The sequence below is a fragment of the Triplophysa dalaica genome, chromosome 1 (genome assembly GCF_015846415.1).
Source record: "Triplophysa dalaica isolate WHDGS20190420 chromosome 1, ASM1584641v1, whole genome shotgun sequence".
NCBI classification, from domain to species: domain Eukaryota; kingdom Metazoa; phylum Chordata; class Actinopteri; order Cypriniformes; family Nemacheilidae; genus Triplophysa; species Triplophysa dalaica.
In genome coordinates this window covers 6,631,204-6,647,124 of record NC_079542.1, presented here as the reverse complement: position 1 = coordinate 6,647,124, position 15,921 = coordinate 6,631,204, and the positions used below count along the sequence as shown (strand labels likewise).

Below are 15,921 nucleotides of genomic sequence, written 5' to 3'. Positions count from 1 at the left end.
CCCAAAAGCAATAATCTATTGTCAATAATTGTGTTTATGGACTTATAGCATCTGATTTAAATTAGAGAGGCCTGTACAAGCCTGTTGACAAGGCATTACAGAGAAGACAGATGACCAGTCTCACTGAACACCAGCTATCACAGTGAGGCGAAATATTAAGAGTATCCTCTATCCTATTTAAATAGTTTGGTTCATTTATAAAAATAAAATGTGTATTGTCTCTGCAGTTGTGGATGATTGAGAACTGTGTTTAATAAGAATGACGTACAAAGTGATTCTTTTAAATAGCAGTTTGATGCTTCTAACTTGATTAAAATTAATACGAAAGCTAATCTTTTGAAGTGTCACTAGCTCCATCTGCTGGTGATGATAGTGACTTTATCAATTTACAACTTAGTAAACAAGGGTGCTTCATCAAATAAGTGTGTCATATAAGTAGATATAATGAGAGTGATTTGAACAAATTACATCATTTTCACTAACAAGCTTGATTTCTGAAAAATGAGTTTTACCCGCAGGCATCTCATTAAAACCCCAAAGCAGATGAGGGGCATCAACACATGACACATTTTAGAGATTCTCATTAGCATAAGTTGAGACAAACAAGTACTTGGACATCCCTGATCTAGATCTAGATAGATCTAACCTGTTTTTTTCAATTCATTTCAGTCATGTCACATTAGTCGGATTAACAGTAAATATATTTTTTAAACTGGATCAGCAATGATATGTATAAAGAGAAAAGTACAATTTTTGGAAACAGTAACAAACACTAGGTGTGTTCTTGTGGCTCTGCACAAACCGGCTGGTTTATGATATCAAAGTTAAATGCAAAAATAATGACAGTTTATTAGAAACTGCAGAATTGCATTATGAGTTCTGCCTTCAGTTCAAGCAAGGGCTCAAGTCTATATGATCTAGCAGTTTTTAATTATTAAACATAATTATTACACACATGTGACCCCGGACAATAAAGCCAGTCTCATGGGTCACTTTTTCAAAATTGAGATTTTTACAGAATCTTAAATATGAATAAATTAGATTTATGTTGATGAAGAATAGGACAATATCTGGCTGAGAAACAACCATATAAAACTCAGGAATCTGAGAGTGCAAAAACTAAATATTGAGAAAATTGCCTCTGAAGTTGTTAATCAACAACTCACCATCCACTCACAAAAATAAAGTTTTTATATATTTAAGTTAGGACATGTGTAAAATATCTTCATGGAACATGATCTTTACTTAATATCTTAATGATTTTTGGCATAAAATAAAAATCGATCATTTTGATCCACACAATATATTTCTGTCTTTAACTAAAAATGTTCGCGTGCTACTTAAGACTGGTTTGTGATCCAGGGTCACATATGCAAGATCCCTCTCACATACACTGCGCCACATAATATATACACTATTTTTGGATTTAAATAGTGCGAACAGCACCTTCAATCATTTATTTATAAAAAAAATATATATTATTATTATTTTCTACAGACGATCCTGTAGGAGAAAAAATCCCAACGCAGGTCCAGCGAACTTTGATGATGACGCAGCATCCAGCAAGTTTGATGCGTCCAGCCAATAAAGTTGCGCCCTTTGAGTGACGTCAGATCACAGTTCTCCTCACCGGTGCGGCCAGTATTACCTCAAGGCGCACTGTTCTCTCTAACCACATTATTAACCATCAGTCCATAAAACCTTTTCTTTTCTCCTCTTTTTCCCCCTTCTTGTTAACAAAACACTATCAAAGCTGAAGTTCTTTTCGAAAAGGTAAGGTTATTCTTAGCTCATTATACTACTGTATTTCTGTAAAATTGCTCCGATTTATCGTTTCTTGCCAATCTATAACATCATACAGTCTGATAAATCAGCGGACCTCACTGTAACCACGTCCATAGATCTGGTTCTTTGTCTAATCTGTTGTGTGGATGAAATTGATGGACTCGCTTTATGTTCTTTCATAAGAAAATGGCGTCTGTTCATTAGATCAGCTGTTCTCTCGCACCACCCTGCCGGTAAAACGCTAGTTTGACCCAAAATATGTCTCTATTGTAATGTCAGGTATCCCAATTTGAAGTTTAATGTCTGGGTTTGTTGTCGACACGCTTTCTAAACCGAGATGAACAATTTAACGCCCAGGTCGCGGCTGTTTACTTGTGGTTGATAATTAGCCGAAATGCTAATTTATGAGAACATTGATAACAACTGGGAATGTGCTATTAATGTTCATAATTGACGTACGTTTATACGGCTCTTCTGAAACAATGTGGACGGTGTCTGCATTACTTCACCCCAGAACCTTAAAAGAAATATGATGGAACTACAATCTTAGGTGTTGATAAATCAAAGTTCTTTTGTGAAATGTGAGGCCCTGTGCTTTGTTCAGATCTGATGGCACTGTGATGCTCAGGCCCTCTTAATAAAAACTATAAACTGAAGAATTTAATTTATTTTCAGTCTTTATGTGTGTGTTTCATTGTGGATGTTTGTGACTTGATATAAAAAGTGTGTTTCTCCTCTTTTAGGCCGTGTTCTACACCCCCACCCTTTCACCATCATTCTTTTTGAGGATCTTTCATTGTCAAGCCGCCAAAGTGGAGAGTGTGATTGCAGAGGGGGGTGCTTCTCGTTTCAGGTGAGCTTTTGAATTTCGTTTTCCGTTTGTTAAAAGGCGAAATTGATTTATGCCCGCAAAATCTCAATCAAATTGTGTATGATAAACTCTGTGGGTTTTGCAGTGCTTCTTCGGGCGGAGGAGGAGGTAGGGGTGCATCTCAGCACTATCCCAAGTCTGTCGGCAACAGGTACAAGCACTTCTCTTAAAAAGTGTCTGTATGATGTTAATATAATATAATATAATAAAACTGTAGCCGCTTTCTTTCTGGAATTGAATAATAGATTTTCGATACGGATTAGAATTTGACTTGTTAAAGCAACACTTTGTAGTTTTTTAGACTTATTTTTTTGTTGTAAATACATTTTTTGTGGTTGAACAACTCTTAACAGGACGAATTCTTCTCCGCTGCTACCTGAGCAGCCTCATAGCAGCTACAACCACACTAAGTTCTGAGTTTGGGTCGGTACACAGAGCCCCTGCCTGTCCCCTGCCTGCGGATGAGTGTGATACGTTTCTATATGACGTTTAGGCATTTGCTGGTTCCCTAAGCTTAGTGAATAAATGAATGTGTATTGCGCTGCCCACAGTAGGGCTGCACGATTAATCGGAACATTTTTTTGATCTCGATTCATACATAAATGCGATCTAATTTCTTAAGGACGGCGATTCACTTCCTTGTATTTCCAGCATTTAGATCTCTCACGTATTGGTCACACTCACACAGTCTAAAACAAACAACTGTTAATTCACCAATCAGGTCAAAGATAGCAAATGAGTAAGATCTCGATCCCTTCCCTCCTCTCTCGTTTACTTCGTTACGCGCTATCACTCACAAGACGTGTTATTCATTAGGAGGCAGAGCTAACGGTTGCAGTCAGCTTACTTTGTGGATTTGGAGTGGAAAATTTGGAGCGGTAAAAAGAGAAAATGGACACCAGTGTTGAAAATCCTGTTAACGACGAAGCATCAGTATTAGAACCGAAAAAAAAAGGATCGTATTCCACGTGTGGAACTTTTTCGGGTTTAAACCTGATGACGATGCAGAAGAAGTCATCATTTGTAAACAGTGCTTTGGCATCATCGCAGCACCGCAAGGTAACACAACAAATCTATATAACCACCACAAACGTCACCACAAAATACAGTACGAGTTAGCAATGAGAGACAAGGGAGCTAAACCTAAAAATGCCGGCCACCAGACGACACAAACGTCCATAACTCAGACATTACATGATGCATCGCCATACCCTTCAAGTTCCCAGCGGCACAAAGATATAACAAACGGCATCGCTTATCACCTAGCTAAAGACATGGCTCCAATCAACACAGTTACAAGCGAGGGATTCAAGGCAATGATAAAGACTACTCTCTGCCCTCTCGCAACTATTTTTCGTCTGTTGCATTGCCAAATCTATACACCCAGTGTAGAATGACAGTCGAGAAAGAACTGCAAGATATGCAGAACTTCGCCGCAACAGCAGACCTATGGTCAAGCCGAACTATGGAGCCGTATTTAAGCCTGAAAGTGCATTACATAACATAAATTAAAACTCTTCTCCTATTTATTTTTAACAGCTTAAGTTATTAAGTTATTTACTTATGGTCCAAAAGCACAGTTTCCTTTGTTATTTTTGTTTATTATTGTTAACATTCTTCTCTTATTTATGTTCAATAGCTTAAGCAATGTTATTCACAATGTACTATGTTAAATTTTTTACCTGAGTTCAATAATAGTTTTGGTTGAAAAAACAAGAATCGTGTTAGAGAATCGTGATCTCAATTCCCATGAAGAAAAGTTGTGATTCGCATTTTAGTGAGAATCGTGCAGCCCTAGCCCACAGGGATGCTTTAACACTGACAATTATTTACAACACTGGTCACAGACAATTGCACTCATCTACCACATGGGGGGAACCACCCGTGAGCAAAGGTTCTAAAGTGTTGCTTTAGGATGAACAACCAAAGAATGTGTGGGGGGACTCCCTGCTCATTCTGGTGCTGTAGGTCATCTTGACCAGTGCAACTTATGTCTCATGCCGTCATGAATTTGTTGCAACTAATGCTAAAAAATATTTCAAATTGATGTTTCATGTTCAATTTTTACCTCATGGCCAGTAGCCATGTATTAGGTGGGGTATGGTGCATTATCGGTTGTTTCAGCCTGAAGGCATTTATTCTGCGACAACAAGACTCCATGATGACCGACTGTTTGTTTATACATTACCACTGAGACAGGAAACATGTGTTTAAAATAGATGGCGTAAATTTATTTTAATTCAACTGGTCCCCCAAAAATGAAAATTCTGTCGCCTTTACTCACCCTCAAGTTGTTCCAAATCTATATAAATGTCTGTGCTCCGATGAACACAAAGATATTAGGAAAAATGTTAGGAATTTTCAGTTCTGGGACCCCAATTTACTACCATTGTAGAAAACATTTATTGTAAAAAAAAAATCTTCTGTTGAACTCAAAATAAGATATTTTGAAGAATTTAGGAAAGCAACTGTTCTGCGGCACCTTTGACTACCATTTTAAAATTTTCCTATGTAGTCAATGATATCCTAGGACTGAAAATTGCTAACGTTTTATCAAATATCGTCCTTCGTGTTCAGCAGAACAAAGTAATTAATACAGGTTTAGAACAACTTGAAGTTGAGTAAAAAATGACAGAATTTTTATTGTTGAGTGAACTATTCCTTTAATGTATTTCTACGTTATGTGTCTGGTGATAGAATCTATTTTGTTTTTAATATGACACTTGATGTATAAACATGACTGCTGCAGATCTTTACAATAGTACTGATCTGTTGTATTGTTCTACAGCGAGTTCCTGGGGAAAACCCCAGGGCTTAACGTTCAGAGATGGGTTCCTTCACGAAGCACTAGACGAGATGTCAACTCCTCCAACGAAAAAGAACGACACGATGTAATCTTCAGAAAAGTGAGAGGGTAAGCCACCAAAACCACTTTACTTGCCGTTGTGGATATATAATGAGGTTCACATGACTTAAAAAGCAAATCAATTTAGTTAACATTTCTAGTAGGTTGGCTGGATGCTACTACTGATTTGACTGTCTAAATTAGGGATGGGTCACGATTTCAGAATATTCGATTAGTTGATTTAATTATAGAACATCAAATAGTGTGTGCGATTGTCGTCTAGAAATGAAGATTGACAAAAACAATTCCTTGTGTTTTCCGTGTTGATCCGTGTCAAACTTAAAGCTGTCAACCGACAACTGAAGAAGTCTCACCCTCGCTAACATTACGTAGGCTACACAAGCTGTAGACTTGCGTGGCATATACGTTAACTTGGGACGATGTTAAATATGAGTTCTGTGTGTAGTTTTTGATATCATAAATGGATATTTGTACTTGAATGTCGTTGAGTAAAGTAAAAATTACTCTTCTCGATTACTAGTTACTTTTTAGGCGGTGTTATTTAATGAATTAAGAATAATTATTGATATTCATATGGCCCTTTAAGGGAGAAGCATCAACAGGTCAGCCGCAATGGGCTAGTTTCATGATCAGACCTACAAAATTAAATTAAATTGTTTCTAGACAGGCAGAGAAAACGACATCATTAAGATAATCGCTACAGTAAGATTCCAATCAGCTGATACTGTAAGTGCAACAATTCCGTCATTTGGTTATGTTTATTATATTAATGTTTCCGCACAATATCCTAAATTTTACTATATGGCTCGAGTTTATATGGCTTATTCCCTAATGAGTTAAGCAATTTGTCATCATACAGATGTGAAGCTTAAATGTTCTCTCAGTCCATTTCTCTGTTTTCTGGTGTAGCCTATACATGCGTAAGTGCAGCCTATATGCGTGCATGCGGTGGAGTAATTCCCAGCGAATATCGACTATTATCCTTTCTTTAAATGTCCATCCCTAGTCTAAATCAGTTTTTTTTTTTTTTTCTAGCATACTGAATAAACTGACCCCTGAGAAGTTTGACAAGCTATGCCTTGAGCTCCTGAATGTGGGCGTAGATTCAAAGCACGTCCTCAAGGGAATCATCTTGCTGGTGAGGATTACGAGTGCAATGTGCATTTACATGACTTGCTTTCAGAAATTCTGTTGTTTCAAGACGTTATGCTCTTTCATCTAGATTGTAGACAAAGCCCTTGAAGAACAGAAGTATAGCTCGCTATATGCTCAGCTATGTCTGCGTTTGGCAGAAGATGCTCCGAACTTTGATGGCCCGTCAGCAGAGATCCCGTTATCACAAAAGCAGAGCACTGTAAGAACCCATGAAGAAATTCTTCATAAGTTATTCTGTAGCTAATTGTTAGGTTTATAAATGGGTCACTAGTCGCCTGTTGGCAAACCTGATGTTCAGTCTGCTCACCAATTGACCATTTAAAAAAAAAAGTCGTTTTACATATCCACATATAATAATATTGCGAGCCTTGTATTTTTCATGTGTCCTTATGTTGGTCTCGTTCTGTACAGACATTCAGGAGACTTCTGATTTCCAAACTGCAAGATGAATTTGAAAACCGTACCAGAAACGTTGACAGTAAGTGGAGCGTAAAAATTGTTATTACAACGGCTCTAACAAACGGCTGATGGTTATTTTTGCGCTTTCTATTTAGTCTTTGATAAAAATGACACCCCACTCACCTCTGAGGAGGAGGAGCAGCGTGCCATCGCCAAGATCAAAATGCTGGGCAACATCAAATTCATTGGAGAGCTTGGCAAACTCGATCTCATTCACGAGTCTATCCTTCATAAATGCATCAAAACAGTGAGTTATTGGAATTCTCTCTTAGGTTTTGTGTTTGTGTCATGAGTATCGGCCAGACTGTTTAATTTGGCAGATTTCAAAACACCACTTAAAGCATCCAAAGCATCACCAGGAGCCCAGACCATGGGGCCCATTTTTGCAGAATCTTCCCTGTAGGGCACGCTCTAACATAGCCGTTGTATGTCTTATAACGCCAGCTTCTGGAAAAGAAGAAAAGAGTCCAACTTAAGGATATCGGGGAGGATTTGGAGTGCCTCTGTCAGATAATGAGAACCGTGGGGCCAAGACTGGACCACGAGAAAGCCAAGGTAAGCTGCTTTTACAGTGCTATCAGTTTTACATGCATTAAACCACTTTAGCTTTTTGTCAAGCCTGTATTCTTTTGCAGTCTTTAATGGATCAGTACTTCGGTCGTATGCAATCCTTAATGAACAACAAGGATTTGCCTGCTAGGATACGGTTCCTACTTCAAGATACCATGGAGTTGCGGGAGAACATCTGGGTGCCTCGGAAAGCTTTTATCGATAATGGACCGAAGACCATCAACCAGATCCGGCAGGATGCTGTAAAGGTGAGACTGCTCGGTGTCTCACTTATGTGTAGTTTACGGTATATCTGCTTTGGTTTTTGCATGTCTAATGAAAAACAATTTAATCAGGATTTTTTCTGTCAGGATTTGGGTGTTTTTATTCCACCAATGATTCAAGGAATGAGGACAGATTTCTTTCAAGAGGGCCAATTTCTGCCAACAAGAATTAAATCTGACCGAGAGACTCTTGGGGGGCTGGCCGATATGTTTGGGCAGATGCCAGGTATGTCTCGAAGTGCACTGACATTTTTGGGAGGGGTGAAGCTTGTGTTTTTGTTGTGGGTTACATGATCAACATTTCATGACTCTTGTTTGGTCGCAGGTAGTGGGATTGGAACCGGCCCTGGGGTCATTCAGGACAGGTATTCCCCCACCATGGGGCGCCGCACAAACCCTCTTTTCAACGGGCACGCTGGCCACATGGCACCCGCTCCCCAGCCCTATATCAAATCCAACCAGGTAAATACAAAGTTCAAGGGAACAAGCTATTCCATGAGATTGAAAATTAGTGCTTACATGAATTGCTTATTTTAAAAGGGGCAGAATCTGCTTTTCCAGAATCAGACTCATTTAACACAACAGCAAGCTCAGTCCAAGGACATGGCACCACGGTTTATTAAGAAAGGACAGCTCAATGCTGATGAGGTATGAATTAGCTTCATTTTTTTCCGATGCTTCTAAGGGTGCTTTCTCACTTTTGGGTCCTTTCATATGGTTTGGACCGATAAAAAAACTATACCTTGTAGCATTTTTCGCCTGCTTTGGTTACCCTTCACACCACACTGATTGCTTTGGTCCAAACCAGTTGAATCGACGCAAAATGCAGTCATGTGACAATATTTCCTAAACTGCTTTTTCAAACGAAATAAACTCTGTCAATATGCGTGTCAGATGTTGTAACGTTAGCCTGGTCAACTGTGCTAGCATCAGTTGCGTCATTGTCAGCGGCGATGGCGATCTCAACAACATCCACCGGATCAACGTCCAGTTTTGTCTCAAGTATATTATCGAGGTCACCATTAGGGGTCGACTGATTATCGAACTGGCCAATTATCGACGTCGATACAAAGCGTTTTTCGATTATTGACGCGGGTCGTTTTAAAAGCAGATTTGCCAATAAAGTAATTTAATTTTGAAATGCGCAATTTGGCTCTGATTTAGCCAAGGATTTAGTGAGAGCCGTCTGAACACGGCACTCTAGTATGTTGCCTAGAGTAATGCACGCCCACCGCCCATCTGATTTGTTGGGAGTCACGAGTCGAAGGATTGGATTTGCTCACACTGAAAGCATTTTGCTAGTTCGAGCTGCTTCAGTTATCGCGCATCAGTTGATGGAATAGGCATTTGTACGTTATTTTAAGTCATGCCAATCACAAATACAAACCATTTTAAATCATCATGTACTCGCATGCTCTCAAAAGACGATCTTCAGTCAGTGCATTCAGGCAAGCACACGAGTTATTTTCGCTTCTTATTACGCATAAGTGTTCAGACACACAAGCACGTTATAATGTGGGTCTTGGCATGTATACACGTAATGACAGTCGGGTGTCTTCAGATCTGTGTTTTTCCTTTGTCTTAACACACAGCCACATCTCGTTTTATTACTGCAGAAAAAGACTTAAATACGCCAGTAATTTTGGTCAAATAGTACTCCGCACCTCCTCCCAACTCCAAGTTTGTCCGCGAGCTGCCATGCTAGTGCAAACTGTCAACAAACACTTGTCCTCATTCCATAATGCACAGTGCATCTGACCACGGCAGCTGGTTTAGTCAAAAAAGTGCAGTTCTTTTTGCAATTGGGTCCGTTCAATGTCGGATCACGTTCTCACCACAATCAAACCGCTCCAGGGTTCGTTTGAAAGCTTACCGATACACTTATTTGGACTGCATTTGGTGTGCACTCGAGTGTGATTGCTGCATTCACACCTGCCCAAACGAACCATGCCAAGAAGAAAAACAAACTCTAGTGCGATTCAACCATACCTAATGAGTCTGGTGTGAAAGCACTCTTATGGTTATTTTTCAATAAGCACTGACGTAGTTACGTTTTGTTCACTCTGGTTTATTTACATTACATTTACATTAGTCATTTGGCAGACGCTTCTTTCCAAAGCGACTTACAGTGCACTTATTACAGGGACAATCCCCCTGGAGCAACATGGAGTAAAGTGTCTTGCTCAAGGACACACTGGTGGTTTATCAAAACTCTAAGTATGTTTGTTAACTTCAGAATCAATTAGCACTTTATAATATCATAGTTTAAAACAAGCAGAGCATTTTATTCTTGCATTAGTAGGATGGTAACGCTACATTCACATCCTGTTGAATTTCTGTAACTTCAAGAGGACTACATGCACAGGTTTATTTTAAGCAATTCGCGTTTCTTTGGAGATGTTAGTTTTTATAGTAACATGAAAAGGTGAAATGAAAAACGTAACATACATTTCACTTATTCCTCTTCCTTTGTAGAATCTTTAACTAATTTCCCCATTGGCTGCAATAATATTACACAGCATAACATTCAGCTCTTAAAGGAACCATTCACCCAAAAATTTCAATTGTCATATTGTGTTCCAAATCGGTGTTAACGTCTTTGTTCTGATGAACTTAGGGAAAGATATTTGAAAGAATGCTTGTAACCAAACAGTTCATTGCCACCATTGACTAACATAGTAGGAAAATTGCTTTATAAATGAATTTGTTCTGTTGAACACAAAAGATATTTTGAAGAATGGGGCACTTTTGACTACATTTACCTACTATGGGAGGCAATGGTGGCCAAGAACTGTTTGCTTTCCTACGTTCATCAGAACAAAGACATTTATACAGATTTGGAACAACTCAAGGGTAAGTTAATGACAGAATGTTTCTTTTAGGTTTGCCTGTCCCTTTAAGGCTGGTGCCATTTTTTTTTTTGGTTCTAATGTGACATCAGTCAAGTAGAATGTGATTTTCTCACAATAAACGGTATTCTGTTTATGTTTCAGATCAGCCTGAGACCAGCTCAGTCGTTTATTTTGAACAAAAACTCAATGCCAAAGCTGCAGCCACAGATCCCCACAATGATCCCTCCCAGCGCTCAACCTCCACGTACATCCACTCCACCACTGGGGCAGGTAATGACTCCTGCGTTTTACACATTGAGACAAGGTGCTGTTGTCTAATATGCCATTTAACACCTTTTCATTTTCACACAGCCGCCTCAGCTTGGCTTGAAAACCAACCCGCCTCCAATTCAAGAAAAGCCACAGAAGATAAGCAAAAAGCCTCCTCCAGCTAAAGAGGAACTCCTTAAGATGACTGTACGTACTACTCAACGTTTCGGAAAGTTTCACGTGCCACATAACGTTTCAAAAAAGTTAATGTGTGTTAAGGCCGAGTTTTGAAGCTCATTGGCTGAGAACGTGCAGTCTTGGACCAAGGTGTATGAGAAAAGCTCTTGCTGTTTTGTTGCAGGAAACCGTTGTGACCACTTACCTGAGTAACAAGAACATGAGCGAGGCAGTGAACGGGGTGAGGGACATGAAAGCTCCTAAACACTTCCTACCGGAGATGTTGAGCAAGATGGTAACATGCTCACTGGAGAGCCCAGATGAGGACCGCGAACACGTCAGCACTCTGATCAACACGCTCCGTGTGGAGGGACTGGTCACTGGGGAGAACTTCATGCAGGTGCGTGTTTGATTTATCGGTCTTCTGTGCTCTCATTGGCTCAAAATGTAAAAATGCCTGTTTTGAATTCTTCTCGTGAATCACACAGGCTTTCCTCAGCGTTCTGGACCAGTGTCCCAAGATCGAACTGGATGTTCCCTTGGTTAAGTCCTACCTGGCTCAGTTTGCTGCTCGCGCTATCATCGCTGAACTTGTGACCATGGCAGAGCTGGCCCACCCGCTGGAAAATGGCACCCACTTTCCTCTCTTCCTCCTGTGCTTGCAGCAAATGGCCAAACTGAAAGATCGGGAGTGGCTGACCGACCTGTTTCAGCAAAGCAAGGTCAACATGCAGAAGATGCTGCCAGGTTTGTGCTTTGAAGAAACCAAAAATGATAGCCACAATTGTGTGGACTCCACAAAAATCCTTTTTCATACAAGTTTCACAGTATTTCTGCTTCTGTCCACAGAAATTGATCAAAATAAAGATCGCATGCTGGAGATTCTGGAGGGCAAAGGCCTGAGCTTTTTGTTTCCACTTATGAAGCTGGAGAAGGAGCTGCTTAAACAGATCAAAGCAGATCCCGCCCCGCAAACCATCTACAAGTGGATCAAGGACAACATTTCTCCCAAACTGCATACTGACAAGGGTTTTGTTAACATTCTGATGACCAGGTATGAAAACTCGTTTTTTAACAATTGCTTTTACATAAACCTTTTACTTGAGTAACCCCGCCCCCAAACTCTTAGCTTCTTTCAGTACATTTTCAACGAGATGTATTTGAATGCTGGAGAAGAGCAGTTATCTTCTCCTTCTAAGGAGCAGCTCGACCAGGAGAAGATTCTGCTACTTGCTTTCAAACCGGTGATGCAGAAGTTCTTGCACGATCACGTGGAGCTGCAGGTCAGCGCGCTGTATGCGCTGCAGGTCCACTGTAACGTCCACGAGTTTCCTAAGGGTATGCAGATTTAAACAATCTTAAACTAGACTTAAAGGGACCGTTCACCCACGAATTATGAATTATTCAACCTAAAACTGTTTCAAACCGGTATACATATCTTTTTGTTGAACATAAATGTGCTAACATTCTTCCAAATATCTTTCTGACATTTGTACAGGTTTGGAACAACTTGAGGGCTAGTCATTCGTTGTTCTGCTAAACACAAAGATTGATATTTAAAAGTGTAACAAAAATGTTCTGGGTCACTAAAGTAGTCAATGGTGCCCCTGAACTGTTGGATTTCCCATATATATAAATTTTATACAGGTTTGGCACTTAAATACTAAAATGAAACTCTTATTACAAAACAAATGACATTTTTTACTGAGGCGATTGTTTGGTTAATGGATGGGAAGAAGCCCCATAGTCTGTTAACTGATCCCGAAATAAATGTTATTTTCAGTAAAATGCTTGTTTTCCTGTTCTTATCTTCCTAGGAATGTTATTGCGCTACTTTGTCAACTTTTATGATATGGAGATAATTGAAGAAGAGGCCTTCCTTGCATGGAAAGAAGATATTACCCAGGAGTTTCCGGGGAAAGGAAAAGCATTGTTCCAGGTAATGTGCGACTCATTTTATCTTCACAAACAATACCATTTTTAGAAGACTCTTCAGAAGACATTTGTTGTTTCACAGGTGAACCAATGGCTCACCTGGCTGGAGACCGCTGAGGAGGAGGAGTCTGAAGAGGAAGCTGACTGAAGAACCAGCCAAAGCCTTGACGCGCTCACCTCTTCATCTCTTCCGTTGAGTTTCACTAAATCTCGCCTGCGTTCTTAACCGCTGCGTTTCATACCATGCTGCTGTTATGTTTATGCGACGTAATGCCAACGTTTTACTTTGGGGTCCTCTTTGGCCTCATTATTCCAAGCATGTGATGACTAGCATCCGTTAAGTCCCACCCCAGGTGAATGGTATTAGCAGCTTAAAACTGCATATTTTTTTTATATGTATTTTTCTTTTAAAACATGTATTTCAGCCTTTCTTGCTGCTGTTTCTTTTCAGCACAAAAATGATAGAAATGCACTTTGCTCGGTGTCATGAGTTGCAATATTTTCTTTTTGTTACAAAGAATCCTCAATTGTAATCATTGGTTATGTAACGTTTTGTTTACCATGGCTTTCGTTTATACCTCACTGTAGTAGGCGTAGTGCGCTGCGTGTAATTCAGTCCTTCAAACAAAAGATCCGCAAGGTGCTCGAGTCTGAAACAACGGTTTACTTTTCATTCGCTATCTGTAAGATCTCACACTCTTAAATTCATTTTTTTTCTGTCTCTTCATGATGATGAACAAAGCCATGTGGGAGAGATGAAATCATGCGGCCTTTTCCCCCCTCAGTTTATGAACGGTTCTCTTACCCGTCATGACGATACTTGAATTTTGTGTTTTTGTTTTACAGCATGTTCAGGGATTACCAAATATCGCCTCTACAGACAACAATTGGATCCATTTTTAACAACATTTTTAATTGATAAAGTAGAAACGATGTGGAAAATTGGTATGGATGTTGAAGTTACCAATCGCCGTTTTTGAACCTAACGTTCTGCTTGATCATAATTCCTGTGATGCGTGACGTGGATATTATGAATATTTATTGAATCATGAGGGGAATCTTAAAGCTTTATCATTATGTAGATCAACAGACGGCGACTTTCTCATCCTGTACAATGAACTGCTATTTAAAGTGTTACTGTAAGGCAGAAGAGCTCTGAATGTTCAGTGTACTTTTTACTGTTGCTTTCAATAAAGTTACACACCAGCATTTATTTGGCCTTACTTCATATGTGACTGGGCGTGAATATGTGGAACGTGCATGGATCATGTTTTTATAAATGTGCAAATGGTAGGTCATCCTCCAGCAAAATAAGAAAATAAACCAAGTTAAGTACAGATAAACTGCTGTTGGTTTTTAGTTGTGAACTTGTAGGGGTTTGAATTTCTTAAGTACTCATTTCTATAAAAAGTTATACTGCTGGATATTTTCATTACTCAATACTCGGTTCCTAATTTTTGTCTGTGTGAATATTAAAATGCTGTTTGAGCTTGAATATGAATTTTACTTGGCACTGAATGATCATAATAATACACCTAAATTGTTTAAGGATTTTTGTGGCATCCATAAGTGACAAACTTCTGATTGGAATAATTACATGGATGCTTAGAAGTTAAAGTAGTTCACCTTCAAAATGAGAATTCTGTCATTTACTCACTCTCTTGTCACTTCAAACCTATATGACTTTCTTTCCACAGAACACACAATATTTTGCAGAATGTTGTTACCAGCTCCCTTATAGCATGCATTGGATACAATAGATGTGAATGGGGGAGCTGTGCTGTTACAAACATTTTTCAAAATAGATAAATTTTTTAGGTGTTATGCGGAAGAAAGTCACACGGGTTTGAGGTGACAAGACTGTGAGTAAATGACAGAATTTTCATTTCAAACGTCTCCTTTAATATGATGCCATGTTGGAAAAAATTGTTGGGTATCATCGCTGTAGAATAAATGCGCATTGAGACCCCATTAGAAAGGCCAAAATCAGATTTTTAAGAATATGTTAAAAATATCAGTCATGCAGTCCTAGCTTATGAAATAAGCTATAAAACAAAACGTATTTGAAGTTGAAGAAAAAGTTTGAAGCATAAAATGTTAAATTACTGCATGTGCTTAACTTTGTGTTTTGAAGAACAATCAACACTTCACATGAAATCTGACCAACAGCTCGAATTATACAATTGTGAAAAAGAGACTTTTTCAAAAACTATCATCATTGTTTTCCGAATTTACTATTTGTGTATGTGTGATGATCATTGTTGTTTGATTCTGTGACCTACAAACAATATTTCTCCAAAATCTCAAATAAAATTGTTCCTTCTATTTGGATTTACTTGCAGAAAATAAAAACAGGTGAAATGAATGTATAATATTTTAAAAAAAAATTCAGACCTCAAATACAGCAATTCACTTGTAAGCAATGCAATATTAATGTTTGAACCTGCATTTAGGGAAAGTTCAAAACATAATTTTTGTGATAACCTTGATTTTTTCAGTCTAGTCGATGTGTCAGTCTTTCACATGTTGGTTGACTTTGTCACTCCTGAGGTTTTGCTTCCGATACAATTTAACAGAAAAATGGCCTAGACCACAACAAATCTAGAAATGCTGATTAATTGAAAATTTAAGGCCATTTCTAATCCTTATTATAAATTTAGGTTAAGGTTGACTGCGTAAGGTAAAAAGATATCTTAGAATTCTATGTATTAGCTTAGTTACTGATTTTGATCAGATTTT

General features: G+C 38.8%; 1 protein-coding gene across 1 annotated transcript; it reads left to right on the top strand.

Annotated features, from left to right (window-relative positions):
• Positions 1 to 1,743: 1,743 nt before the first annotated feature.
• On the top strand, positions 1,744 to 14,395 carry eif4g2a (eukaryotic translation initiation factor 4, gamma 2a; the record flags this gene model as incomplete). The annotated part of the gene is made up of 21 exons (XM_056752900.1): positions 1,744 to 1,773; positions 2,529 to 2,638; positions 2,742 to 2,807; positions 5,445 to 5,570; positions 6,558 to 6,660; positions 6,745 to 6,876; positions 7,089 to 7,155; positions 7,232 to 7,383; positions 7,581 to 7,691; positions 7,772 to 7,954; positions 8,057 to 8,195; positions 8,295 to 8,431; positions 8,510 to 8,617; positions 10,963 to 11,091; positions 11,173 to 11,277; positions 11,432 to 11,647; positions 11,736 to 11,994; positions 12,097 to 12,301; positions 12,377 to 12,585; positions 13,065 to 13,186; positions 13,265 to 14,395. Coding segments are annotated over 21 exons (2,775 nt in total), but the record flags the coding sequence as incomplete, so codon positions are not given.
• Positions 14,396 to 15,921: the final 1,526 nt, after the last annotated feature.